The sequence below is a fragment of the Physeter macrocephalus genome, chromosome 8, assembly GCF_002837175.3.
Source record: "Physeter macrocephalus isolate SW-GA chromosome 8, ASM283717v5, whole genome shotgun sequence".
In the NCBI taxonomy this organism is placed as follows: domain Eukaryota; kingdom Metazoa; phylum Chordata; class Mammalia; order Artiodactyla; family Physeteridae; genus Physeter; species Physeter macrocephalus.
Genome location: NC_041221.1, coordinates 154265303 through 154279050, shown reverse-complemented (window position 1 = coordinate 154279050; position 13748 = coordinate 154265303). Strand labels below are relative to the sequence as shown.

Sequence of the window (13748 nt, the reverse complement as noted above, 5' to 3'; positions counted from 1 at the left end):
CGAACCCGCATCCCCTGCATCGGCAGGCGGACTCTCAACCACTGCGCCACCAGGGAAGACCTCTTCTTTCTTTTTAAAAAATATTCATTTATTATTTTTGGCTGCGTTGGGTCTTAGTTGAGGCACATGGGATCTTCGTTGTGGCATGTGGGCTTCTCTCTAGTTGTGGTGCAGGGGCTCCAGAGCGCGTGGGCTCTGTAGTTGGCGACACACCGGCTCTCTAGGTGAGGTGCTCGGGCTCAGTAGTTGTGGCACATAGGCTTAGTTGCCCCGTGGCATGTGGGATCTTAGTTCCCGGACCAGGGGTCGAACCTGCGTCCCCTGCATTGGAAGGTGGATTCCTTACCACTAGACCACCAGGGAAGTCCCTGAATTTCTTCTATCATGCATGCCTGTTCATACTTTTCTGCATTTCAGGTATTAGCGTTTTATAATATGTATTGATTTACAAGAGGTCTATATAGTAAGATAAACCTTTACCACATTTGTTAAAAACATTTTCTCCAATTTGTCATTTTCCTTTTTGGTGATATTTGATGTCTAAGTCTTGCATATTTATTAAAATATATATACTCATCCTGGCCTTTTGTTTCTTCCTATGCCTTAAGCTCTAGGCCTTCTCCTCTGAAATAACCTGCGTTTTCTTTTAGTTCTCTTGTGATTTTTTTTTTTTGGTGGGGGGATGTTGATATTTCTTTGTAGTTCTTTGGGTTTGAAAAAGTTAAATTGTATGTTGGGACCCACCAAATGGAGGCTGCCCCAGTGGCCTGGCCTACATCACAAATCTAAACCTAAATCAGCCTGCACTTATGGGAAACACCTCGCTGTCTAGGAAACCTAACTACACCAATCACAGTCCTCCACCTCAGCTAAAGCTGGCTCACCTTACCCTAGAAAACGGGACCTCCTAGCCAATCATGCCGTTTCCTTGTTGCCCCTTCGAATGCTCTATAAAACTCGCTTTTGCCCCAAATCCCTTGGGAAGAATGTTCCACTGCTTGTGAGGCACTGCACTCTCCCAATTCATGAATTGTTTTCCCTTAAATAAAGAACATCAAACTCATTACTAAATTTAGTTTTGTCATTTGACAAGTTCTTATATTTATTTTGATGATGCTTTAAATAAATCCCTAGTTTTACTTTTTTCCCCCAAATTAACTAATTTCCCCTGCCCAATTTATTGAAGAATTTATCCTTTTCCCCTCAAAGGGAAATGCCACATTTATCACACAGTTAATTTTTAAGTATGTAGGATATGTTTCTAAACTATTATTCCACTGATACTTATCCATCCATTCTTGTGTCAACACCACTGTTTGAATTATAGCTTTGCAATATGTTCTAAGATTTGGCAATATATAGATCTATACCCCATTTTTAAAATATAAAAATCTTAGCTTTTGTCATAGATATTCCTCCATTTGAGTTTAGAAAAAGTGTTGCCATCCCTCCCCCACCCCCATCTACCCACAATCATTAGAATTTTATTGAGTTAATTTGAGTAAAGTTGATATTTTCACCTATTTCTATTTCTTCAAGCCTTTCTTATTATGTTTAACCTTTATAATTTCTTTATTAAGAGCCTGCACTTATTGTTTATTCTTAGATATTTTTCACTTTCACAGTTTTTCAAATTTATTTTTTATATTAAAACTTCTCTTTAAGCACCTATTGAAGCTTATCAAAGCTGATTTAAAATTTTTTTTCCAGGTGGGTACTTGGGTACCAGTCAGAAACCAAAGGCTCTTTAGTGGCAGCTATTTGTTGTTTGCTTTATACTTGGCATGGAGATTATCCCTTTATATGAAGTATCTTATTTAATGATACAGTATCTCCAGCAGGTTGGTGCAATTTTTATTCCCAATTTACACATGAGGGTTCCAAGCTTACAGAGTCTGAGGAACATGGCAAAAGTCACCCAGTTGCTAGCTGGATTTGAAACAGATCTGTGAACGTCCAGAAGAATCACAGAAACCAATCAATCTTCTGTGCCATCAGAGGAGCTGATTAAAGGGCGTGCCTTTCTGAAAACAACTCAATTAAAAAGACAATGCCTTCCATCCAGCGGACCCTCCAAAAAGACTGGTTTTCTCCCAGTGTAAGGCGTAGAATTTATACCTTGCAGGAGCACAAAAAAATATCCGTTCATTTACTGAGCCTCCTTTAGAATCAGGGACTCGTGAATAATCAAGAGCGGATTTTCTGGCGATTTCGTGGCAACTGTCCGTTTGGAAATCCACCTCCCCATTGCAGGGCTGGTTAAAAAAAAAAAAAAGAAATTAAAAAAAAACAACAGCCAGGTGGAACCGACGAAAGGTTGGCTAGAACAGCGCACGCGGGAGAGAGAACTTTCTGGGGGCATTCTGCCCGCGCCTTTCACGAGTGGAGCGCGCAGGTGGCACCGCGGTCCTGGCGCCGCCGTCCCAGCGCTGCCCGCGTGTGTCCGCGGGGTGCCCAGGAGGCCACCCGGCGCCCAAGCGAAGGTGAGAAGAAGCTTTCCACCGAGGCGGGGGAGGAGAGCTGACAGGAAACGCAGCCAGCGCCGGCGAAAGAAAGACTCCAGTTCCCAGCCCCCCGCCCCGCGGGGTGCGGGGGCCAGCGGCGCATGCGCGAGGCTCGGCCCCCAATTCCCCCGGCGAGGGAGGAAGGCCCCCGGCGGCCCCGAGGCTGCGAGCCGCGGCGGGACCCGAGCGCATGCAGGGGCGCGGCGGTGGCGGGGGCTAGCCTGGCTACGGAGGCGGCAGTCAAGAGAGTGGAGCGCCCAGCGCTAGGGCCCATCCGCGTGCAGGCACCCCAGGGCACAGCCAGCTCGGCCCTGGGCCGGGGGGGCCCGGCGCCCGCAGCCCCCCACGCCCGGAGAGTGATGCGTGAGTTTCGCCCCGGCTGGAGGGCAGGATGTGGGAGCAGGACAAAGGCTGGGCGGCGGGGGAGGAGTTGGGGACGGCGAGCCGGTGGCCGCTGCCGGAGCCCTGGCCTCTGGAGAGCTAGCGAAGTCGGCAACTTTCTCTGCAACTTTTGCAAAAGGGAAGATAAAAATTCTGCAAGTTGTTGCACAGCTCCAGGTCGCCTCAGGTCCCGCGAATAGAGGGGAGGGGGCACTGCAACCTTCCCGGGATGGGAGGCGACCGCCAGCTCCGCTGAGCGGGACAGGAGGGGGCGCCCGGCAGAGACCCCGGCCGAGGACGAGAGAGGATGGGATGCCGGGGGGCGCGCTGCGGCCGCTGAAGTTGCCCGTGTCCACACAGGGTGCGCCCTGAGAGCCCGGTAGCCTCGCATCGCGGCGCCGTAGACTCGATGATGGATGAGCCGTGGTGGGAAGGGCGTGTCGCCTCGGACGTCCACTGCACCCTGCGCGAGAAGGTCAGTCCGTCCCCGCCCTTGTCACTCGCAGGGCTGGGTATTTAAAGTCCCTTTCGCTCTCGACTCCGTATCCTCAGGTCGCCCTGCGTGGGAACTAGGCACTCCCGGTGCTGCTTTCCTTTCCTCCTGCTCTTAGCCTCCTCCTGGGACAGTCGTGAGGTGAGAAACGAGACTGGAGCTTAAACTGGTTTTCCTGCTTAGGAGCCCAGAGTTCTCAGACAACTAAACTGTACCCCTTAAGGTGGTATTTCCCATAGTACTGTCACCCGAGATTATTTTAAAGGGTACATGAATGAACTTAAAAAAAATAATCATTGTGTATTTACTTTAATGTGCAATTTAAAAACATATATATCGAGCAAGTTCTGCATAGGCTAAATGATGATTATTTTCCATATATTGTAACGATGTAGTTCCTTTTAAAATAAATTTAAGTAAAAATAGTGACTTTACATAAAGAATAACTAGGTAAATGATAGTATAAAGCATACGTAGTTAATGCCCCCACCCCAAATATATCTAGGATGGGACTGAATAAGATTTAAGAAACACTAAAGTAGAGGCTACACAGCACTATTTACAATAGCCAGGACATGGAAGCAACCTAATCGACAGATGAATGGATAAAGAAAATGTGGCACATATATACAATGGAATATTACTCAGCCATAAAAAGAAACGAAATTGAGTTATTTGTAGTGAGGTGGATGGACCTAGAGTCTGTCATACAGAGTGAAGTAAGTCAGAAAAAGAAAAACAAATACCGTATGCTAACACGTATATATGGAATCTAAAAAAAAAAAAAAGAAAAAATCGTTCTCATGAACCTAGTGGCAGGACAGGAATAAAGATGCAGACATAGAGAATGGGCTTGAGGACATGGGAAAGGGGAAGGGGAAGCTGTGACAAAGTGAGAGAGTGGCATGGACTTATATACACTACCAAATGTAAAATAGATTTTGCTGTGGGAAGCAGCCACATAGCAAAGGGAGATCAGCTCCGTGCTTTGACTACCTAGAGGGGTCGGGTAGGGAGGGCAGGAGGGAGACACAAGAGGGAGGGGATATGGGGATATATGTATACATATGGCTGATTCACTTTGTTGTACAACAGAAACTAACAAACAGCATTGTGAAGCAGGTATACTCCAATAAAGATGTTAAAAAATAATAAATAAATAAATAAATAAAGAAGGGGCTACAAAACTTAAGAGAATGTGGGGAGAACAAACACTCCCCTGCCAGTTTGCCACTGGTGGCAGAAGGTGGAGGCAGCTGAAATGTGATCTCTGCTTTCTCCTCACCTCAATGGGAGAAGTGCTGATGGGCTTCAGGAAGGTGGAAGGGTCCAGGTGGGTTAGAAATGTGGCCTGTGTGTCTTGTCTCCTGCCCCTGGGCTGAGACTGGGAAGGGTGGTTTGGGGAACAGGTGTGAAATAAAGGTGTGTATTGGTTTCCTAGGGCTGCTGGGACAAAGTACCATAAACCTGGGGACTTAAACAGTAAAAATATGCTCTCTCACAGTTCTGGAGGCTAGAAGTCCAAAATCAAGGTGTTGGCAAGGCCATGCTACTCCTTGGCATTCCTTGGCTCGTGAGGCATCACTCCCATCTCTGTCTCTGTTGTCACATGGTGTTCTATTTGTATCTATTTTCTCTCCTTATAAGGACACCTGTCATTGGAATAGGGGCTACTTTAATCCAGTGTAACCTCATCTTAATTTAACTAATTACATCTGAAAAGACCCTATCTCCAAATAAGACCACATTTTTAGGTTCTGGGGGGACACCATTCAACCCAGTACAGGGAAGGAGAGGTCTTCTTAGTGGATTACCTGGCTCCCTACACAAACAGGTCTTATATCCAGTGCATTTGCACCTGATGTCTATGGAGTTCTGCTTAAAACGTCACCAGCTATTCAGGGTTTTTTCCTCATTAGGGGGTAGCTATCTTCTAGTAAAATTATTTTTTCTTTTCTCCTGTACCTAGTCAATCTCCGTCTTGCATTGCTTGTCGGGGCTGTGGCTTTCCTCTGCTTCCCTTGGTCTTCTTCCCAGAACAGAATGGCCCAAGGTGGAAGCACATTTTAGGCATCTGGAGAAGAAATCCAGGTCTTGGTGGTTCAGTTAAAAAGTTAGGGCAGGGCTTCCCTGGTGGCGCAGTGGTTGAGAGTCCGCCTGCCAATGCAGGGGACGCGGCTTCATGCCCCGGTCCGGGAAGATCCCACATGCCGCGCAGCGGCTGGGCCCGTGAGCCATGGCCGCTGAGCCTGCGCGTCCGGAGCCTGTGCTCCGCAACGCGAGAGGCCACAACAGTGAGAGGCCCGCGTACCGCAAAAAAACAACAACAAAAAAAACTGGGGCAGTGGGGATGGTGCACCAGGCAGTAAGGTCTTGGTCATTTTCTGGAGGTGGTGGCTAAATAAATTAGTGAGGCCTGCTGTGGAAATTGGGCTTCCTTGTTCATTGTAGGCTCGAGTGGTTGTTAGTTCTGCTCATAGCTTAGGAGGAATGGCTTTGACCTCATTGGTCCTTTCTATCAGGAAGGAGTTCTGAAACCAGCTCAACTACCTGAGAATCCTCAACCTTTTGTATATAAGTAAGATTGTTCTAATCTCTCCTCCAGCCACTCAAAGGAGCAGGGCAGGCAGTTCCCCATTAATTGTGTGTCACCCATGCCATAATGCCGTATTAGTTCACTGTTGGGCTGCCTACCTTGAAGGAGGATGGGTTTGTCCAGGTTTTTCAGGTTAGAGATAGAAAACTCACTCGGGTGGATACTCGGGGTCACCTGTGACTTGAAGCTTGTCTTATTAGGGTAAATCCTGGGTTTCTTTTTTTTTAAAATTGAAGTATAGTTGATTTACAATGTTTTGTTAGTTTCTGGTGTACAGCAAAGTGATTCAGTTATACATACAAATACATATTCTTTTTCATATTCTTTTCTGTTATGGTTTGTTACAAGATACTGAATATAGTTCCCTGTGCTATACGGTAGGACCTTGTTTTTTATCCACGCTATAGGTAATAGTTTGTACCTGCTAATTCCAAACTCCCAATTTATCCTTTCCCCACCCTCTTCCCCCTTTGGTAACCATAAGTTTGTTCTCTGTGTCTGTGAGTCTGTTTCTGTTTTGTAAATAAGTTCATTTGTATCATATTTTAGATTCCACATATAAGTGATATCGTATGGTATTTGTCTTTCTCTTTCTGACTCACTTCATTTAGTATTATAATCTCTATGTTCATCCATGTTGCTGCAAATGAAATTATTTCATTCTTTTTTATGGCCAAGTAGTACTCTATTGTATATGTATCACATCTTCTTCATCCATTCATCTGTTGATGGACATTTAGGTTGCTTCCTTGTCTTGGCTATTGTAAACAGTGCTGCTGTGAACATAGGGGTGCATGTGTCTTTTCTGTCCATTTCTTTTTTAAAAATTAATTAATTACTATTTTATTTTTGGCTGCGTTGGGTCTTCGTGGCTGCGCATGGGCTTTCTCTAGTTGCTGCAAGTGGGGCTACTCTTCGTTGCTGTGCGTGGGCTTCTTGTTGTGGTGGCTTCTCGTTGTGGTGGCTTCTCTTGTTGAGGAGCATGGGCTCTAGGTGCGCGGGCTTCAGTAGTTGTGGCTCATGGGATATAGAGCGCAGGCTCAGTAGTTGTGGCGCATGGGCTTAGTTGCTCCGCGGCATGTGGGATCTTCCCGGACCAGGGATCAAACCCATGTCCCTTGCATTGGCAGGCAGATTCTTAACCACTGAGCCACCAGGGAAGTACTGCATGTATCTTTTCAAATTAGAATTTTCTCTGGATATATGCCCAGGAGTGGGATTGCTCGATCATGTGGCAACTCTAGTTTAAGTTTTTTGAGGAACCTCCATACTGTTTTCCATAGTGGCTGTACCAATTTACATTCCCACCAACAGTGTAGGAGGGTTCCCTTTTCTCCACACTGGCTTTCCTTGCTTATAATGTCATACTCTTTGTTTGTTGCATGCTGCCAGATGAATACAAAGCGTGTTTCCATCTATGCTGTTGAATTGTCATCATAGAACCAGGAGCAGTTATCCTCACTTGACTGGTGCAGGAAGCAAGCCTGGGATGACAGAGATAGTGGGAGCCCCCCCTTTGTCAGATATGAGATTCCAGTATAGTGTTATACTACAGTATGTAAAATGTGACACTGGGAAAACAAACCTTGGTGTTGAACGCAAGCTACTAATGGCAGTGAAACCTTGAGCTGCTTATTTAGCCTCTCTAAACCTCTTTAAACCTGGACCCCATTGTTCATTCTTCCCACAACAGCAGAACTTAGGTTGTGTCACTTCCCTGCTTAATGACCTCTACCGTCATCCCATTGCAGTTACAATTTCCAGTCCTTATCACCACCTCTGTTACCTGACACAGTCCAGCCCTGGCCTGCTCTCTTCCCTTGTCTCCTACCCCATCCCATTCTGACCTCCTTTCTCTTCCTTGAATAAGTCAAGCTCCTTCATGCCGCAGGGCCTTTGCATGGGCTGTTGTTCCCTCTATCTGGAGTCTCCTTTTCTCTATAACTGTTCCTCCGTGTCCCTCAATCAAATCATCCTGTTTTGTTTTCTATATAGTGTTTAACAAGTATCTGGGATTATTTTCTGTTTTCTTATTATCTTTTCCCCCACACTAGAATGTATGCTCCACAAGAACAAGCCTGTGTTTGTCTTGTTCAGTGTAGGGCCGCAGTGTCCAGAACAGAGCCCCCCTCTGCAGAATGATGAGACGAGTGAATCTTCTTTAATTTCCTCTTCTGTAAACTGGGGGAAATGTTTTCTAGGAATGTTAGGATTCAGTGAGAGAACCTGAGAGCCGTGTGAGGCATGTGGTGGCTACTTGACAGGTGCTGTGCTTTTCTATGCTTTTCCACTTAATGACCACTCGGGGGGAGGCCGACAGCCCCTTTTGTGACATGCGTGGTTAGGGTAAGGCTTGGGGTTTGTGACCACCCTCTCTGAGGGGTTCGCCAGTGTGACAGGGTCTTCGTAAGAAAGGTAGCCGTGGACCTTTGGATGGTGTTGGGGCTGAGGCTGGGAAGGGCAGCAGTGGGCCAGAAGTCACGTGCCTGCCTGCTGAGGGTTAGGACACAGGAACTAGACCCCATCTGCAAGACCTTCTACCCAGCTGGGGGAAGGCTGTCTGACTAGTGATAGGGAGGGTGGAACCCTCTTCCCGCCCAAATTGCTATGGAGAGATGGCTCCCTCTCCTCTGTGCAGGCCCCCTTTATCCGGTGCTCAACCTTAAAGTACTCCAATTTATTTATTTATTTTATTGAAATATAGTTGATTTACAATGTTATGTTAGTTTCTTGTGTACACCAAGTGATACAGTTTTTTATATATATACTTTTTCATATTCTTTTCCACTATGGTTTATTACAAGATATTGAGGGACTTCCCTGGCGGTCCAGTGGTTAAGACTCCACGCTTCCACTTCAGGGGGTGTAGGTTCAATCCCTGATCAGGGAACTAACATCCCACATGCCACGTGGTGCAGTCAAAAAAAAAAAAAAAAAAAAGATACTGAATATAATTCCCTGTGCTCTACAGTAGGTCCTTGTTTATCTATTTTATATGTAGTAGTGTGTATATGTTAATCCCGAACTCCTAATTTATCCCTTCTCACCCACCTTTTCCCTTTGGTAACCATAAGTTTGTTTTCTACATCTATGAGTCTGTTTCTGTTTCCTAAATAAGTTAACTTGTATCATATTTTAGATTCTGCATATAAGTGGTATCATATGGTATTTGTCTTTCTCTTTCTGTCTTACTTAGTGTGATAATCTCTAGGTCCATCCATGTTGCTGCAAATGGCCTTATTTCATTCTTTTAAATGGCTGAGTAATATTCCATTGTATATATGTACCACAGCTTCTTTATCCATTCCTCTGTTGATGGACATTTAGGTTGCTTCCATGTCTTGGCTATTATAAATAGAGCTGCTGTGACCATTGGGGTGCATATACCCTTTCGGACCATGTTTTTCTCCAGATATATGCCCAGGAGTGGGGTTGCTGGATCATATGGTGACTCCATTTTTCATTTTTTAAGGAACCTCCATACTGCATACTATTTTCTGTAGTGGCTGCACCAACTTACATTCCTACCAACGGTGTGGGAAGGTTCCCTTTTATCCATACTCTCTCCAGTATTTATTATTTGTAGACTTTTTAATGGCAGCCGTTCTGACCAGTATGAGGTAATACCTCATTGTAGTTTTGATTTGCATTTCTCTAATAATTAGCGATGTTGAGCATCTTTTCATGTGCCTGTTGGCCATCTGTATGTCTTCTTTGGAGAAATGTCTGTTTAGGTCTTCTGCCCAATTTTTGACTGGGTTGTTTGTTTTTTTGTTATTGAGTTGTATGAACTGTTTGTATATTTTGGAAATTAAGACCTTGGAGGTCACATCGTTTTCAAATATTAAATTACTCCTTTGATCATCCTCCCTGGCCTTACTGCTTCTGCTGGAGCAGAGCTAGAGCCCCCCTCCTTTGACTACTTTTCTGCTGGGGCTGGGGGTGCCAGCCAGTACAGGGGAGTTAGGATTCTTCCTCTTCACACCTGTGCCCTTGAACTTCTTCACTGAACATGAGGGGAGGAGCAGATTATCCCCATCATGCTGGTGGTGACAATGAGGCTGTTGGTAATGTTTTTCTAGTGACCAGCTGTATGCCCCAAGGAGTGTTCAGATTAGACTGACAGCCACTTTTTTTTTTTTTTTTTGCCAAAAGATGCATCCACCCAAGTTTAAAATTAGCAGGTTCTGGGTACACATGATGAAATTAGGTCATGGGATGGCTGTCAGCTTGAGGGCCACCTTCCTGGTCCTTCAAGCCTCTCTCCCTTCCCCCATGTGTCCTGGCCCCAACCTCATGCTTCTCTCATAGTCCTTGTCACCTGTGTAGTAACTTGTCCTACTCACTAGATTGTGAGCCCCTCGCAAGCATGAGGTATGTGTGATATCTGGGGATTCCCAGACCAGTGTGATGAGGCGTGGAAGGAGGACAAGGGGTGTCCACCCCCTCACCTGCTGCAGACACAGCCACTGGGGGAGCACAGAATGCAAGGACCAGGCTCAGATGGACTTGCGGGGGCACGTTGAACGGTGGTGCAGGAATGCTTCCCAGGGACCCTCCGTTGGCTCTTGGGCATGTCCCAGGAGGTGCCCCTGGCCTGGCTGGGGCAGTCTGTGTAAGCAGCTGTAGTGCCAGGCACAGGACCAGGGGGAGGCTGCCTCCTGGCCTCCTACAGACTTAGATAGTAGACAGTCTCGTTCTCTCCTTGGATAATGTCGGGGGAGGAGAGGAATAGGGGAGGGGCTAGAAAAAGAATTTCCCACAAGGGCAGGTCTACTGACCTGGACCAAAGTCCAGCCTCAGGATCTTAGGAAAAGAACTACAGGTTAAGCCCGGATAATAGAAGTCTAGATCATTCCTCCCACACTTACGTCAGGAAGTTCCATTTTCCTTCCTGAATTTTATCTTCTAATGAGCAGCACTATAGATAGAACTTGCTCTGGTCTCCTTTTGACTTATGTCCATTTTACACATAATCGTCCCTCCAGTTAGGAAGAAGTGCTTATATTAGTGAAGCAAAGAGTGTGTTTAAGGACCCTTATCAATCACTGATTTAAGGCTTCTTGGGTATGCGAAAGACTTAATGAATATAGGGGTTTGGGGGGGGTTACTTGGGGAAAGAGTACCCCACCATCCCAAAGCCACGTTGACAATCCCTGCTTGGCATGACCTGGTAGCTTTATCTTCTGGGGCTCTGGGGAGCCCGCGTACCCGAGGCTCGCTTCTCCTCCATCGGGCCTTCGTCTTCTCCCAGGATCGGAGTCGCCTGGTACCTTAGGGGTCTTCCCCATCGCCCCAGATTTGAGATCTGCAGAGCAACCAGCCACCAAATGTGTTTTCCCTACTGAAGCCGGCTCCTTGCACACTTAAAGGTCTTTAGCTGTGTGAGACCATGTTTTTTTGAACCAATGGAGCGATAAAGGACATTTTTACTGATTTGGGACTGAATTTATACAAAGACCTAAAACACCAACCACAAAAATGATGTTTCGTGATGATGATGTTAGTGTCTACTGTTTATTGAGCACTTCCCATATTTCAGGCAGTGTGCCAAGCACGCCCCTGTGTGTTATCTCACTCCTCATATCTGCCCCAGTGCTGGGATTGACCCCGTGTTATAGATGGAAACTACAAGACTCAGAGGGTGTCAGTCACTCTCTTGAGATCAAATCCCTGATTGTATCAGAGTCTGAACATAAATCTGGGGAGAAAAACATCCATTTTAGCAAAGAATGGAAGTACGAGGAGGGGAACAATTGAGGCTCTGCCCTCCGTGATACTGTCGGCTCTGTATTTTAGTTTGTGGTACAGTGGTTCTCCAAGAGCTAGGTTCTCCCTAAACCGTTCCGAGAAGCCTGACTGCCCGGCCGGGGCCTCCCTTGTTTGGTCCTGGTGGGTCCTGGTGCCTCACCTGTGCCTGGTGCTTCTCGCCTTCAAGTGACCTGGCCTCTGCTGTTGCCTGCCCTGGCGCGTACTTGGTGGGCTCTGCCTGTTTCCCCTGACTGGGGAAAGGGAGAGATGCTGTGGGGCCTTCCTCTCTTGCCCCACCTCTGACAGCTGCATGTGGTAGAATCTCATCTCTGCTCTGTCCTTCACCTGGGTTAAAACCGCACCATTTTCTAGTGACCCCTAAAGCTTGCACATTCTTTTATTTCTCTTTTCCAACATCAATACTCTCTCTTCTCACTCCTCCCCTTAAATTCCTTGAATTTCCCCACTGCAAGGCTGAACATCTGTCTCCTCATAGAAGGTGGTGACCCAGGTCCATGCTCAGCCATTTGGCTAGGTCACCCCCTAACTGGTTTTTCTATTCCCTTCCCCTCCCTCTGGGTTTCTACACTCCCAGGGAACAGTTCTTCCCAAATCATGAGGCACACCCAGATCCACCCATAAGAAAGTGTTCCAGACACGGGGATGTGTCTGCCCAGCTTTGTTCCAGGAATGTGTTACTCAGGCCTTTCAGAACCACATACTGGTTTTGACAAACTCTTAGGTACTGACGTGGTGATGGTCTTCAAGTGAGACCCTAAGCAGCTGGCCCTCAGGGCCCCTTCCTGGAGGTAACGGTGAGGCTTTTAGTATAAGCGGGAGTTTCCTGCGTGCATCCTGAAGAGGTGATCTGGGCTGCTCCCAAGGTGTGTGCAGACAGAGGATGGAAGGTGGGTTGAGAAATGGGCTTTGTAGGTGGAATGAGATGTCATTCAAAGTGGCATCTAGCTTGGAGACGCCCTGACTCCACTGCCTCACCTGTGTTCTGTAGGCAGCTGGGGACAAAACTGAATCAGAACTTGGCATTTTCTCTCGAGTCCTACACGCCTTAGGATAAGGAAGTGTTCAGTGTGCCCTCAACACTCAGCTGAGACTTGGTCTCTGCACCTGATCTGTGGAAGAAGATCTTGGAGCCTCCCTTTCATCTGTAGACCAGGAGAGTGATCCCTGCCCCCTGCCTTCCAGGTATCCTGGGACAAAATGGGTGTCCTCCATCAGTCTCCAGGGCCTCTGGAAGGGTCTTGGTGGGCACCCTGGATGGTTGGGAAAGCCTGTGCTCCCTAAGTGAGGGGAGGACAGTTAAGGCTTTGGGTTGGCCCTGTGCCCTTGCCCTTGACTTGTTCTTTGTCTTCCTAAACCACATAGCCCCTTGGGTAAAGAGAGTGTAGCCAACAGTTCTCTCTGAGAGAACCTGGCAGAAAGAGGTGAGAGTTTTGGTCTATTATTTTCTCTCTCTTTTTTTTTTTTTTTGGCCATGCCGCCCGACTTGCAGGATCCTAGTTCCCTGACCAGAGATTGAACCCATGCCCACTGCAGTGGAAGCATGGAATCTGTTATAACCCCTAGACTGCCAGGGAAGTCCCTTCATTTTTTTTTTAAAGTTATTAAACACACAGAGTGGGGTTTTTGTTTGTTTGTTTGTTTAGGAAACTGCAGAAGTAAATACAAGCACACAGAAGAAAGTAAAATTTCCCCCCACAATCCCACCCCTTGGAAGTAATTTGTTGACATTTTGGTGTAGGTTCTTCTGTTCCTTTGTGTGTCTGTCATCACAATACATTTTTATTTTGGAGTTTTTTTTAGTAAAAATGGAAAATAACTTTTCTCAGAACACTTTTGTTGATTTTGTAGTATGTCATGCTCACATTTCCATATCATTCTTCTCCACCCAATTCCTGATTATTGGACTTTAGCAAAAAATTAGAAACGATTGTGTTTATTTAGAAGAGACAATATAAGAACATGGTAAAAAGGAAAAAAAACCCAGGTTATATGAAAGGGTGGA

General features: G+C 46.3%; 1 protein-coding gene across 1 annotated transcript in view; it reads left to right on the top strand.

Annotated features, from left to right (window-relative positions):
* The first annotated feature begins 2796 nt into the window (after positions 1–2796).
* Positions 2797–13748, top strand: part of CCNJL (cyclin J like) — a 63655-nt gene continuing 52703 nt past the window's right edge. The window contains exons 1-2 of the mRNA XM_007104691.2: positions 2797–2867; positions 3246–3360. Of these exons, the coding sequence (XP_007104753.1) occupies positions 3295–3360 (66 nt within the window). The 5' untranslated portion in view covers positions 2797–2867; positions 3246–3294. The remainder of the gene's footprint in view (positions 2868–3245; positions 3361–13748) is intronic.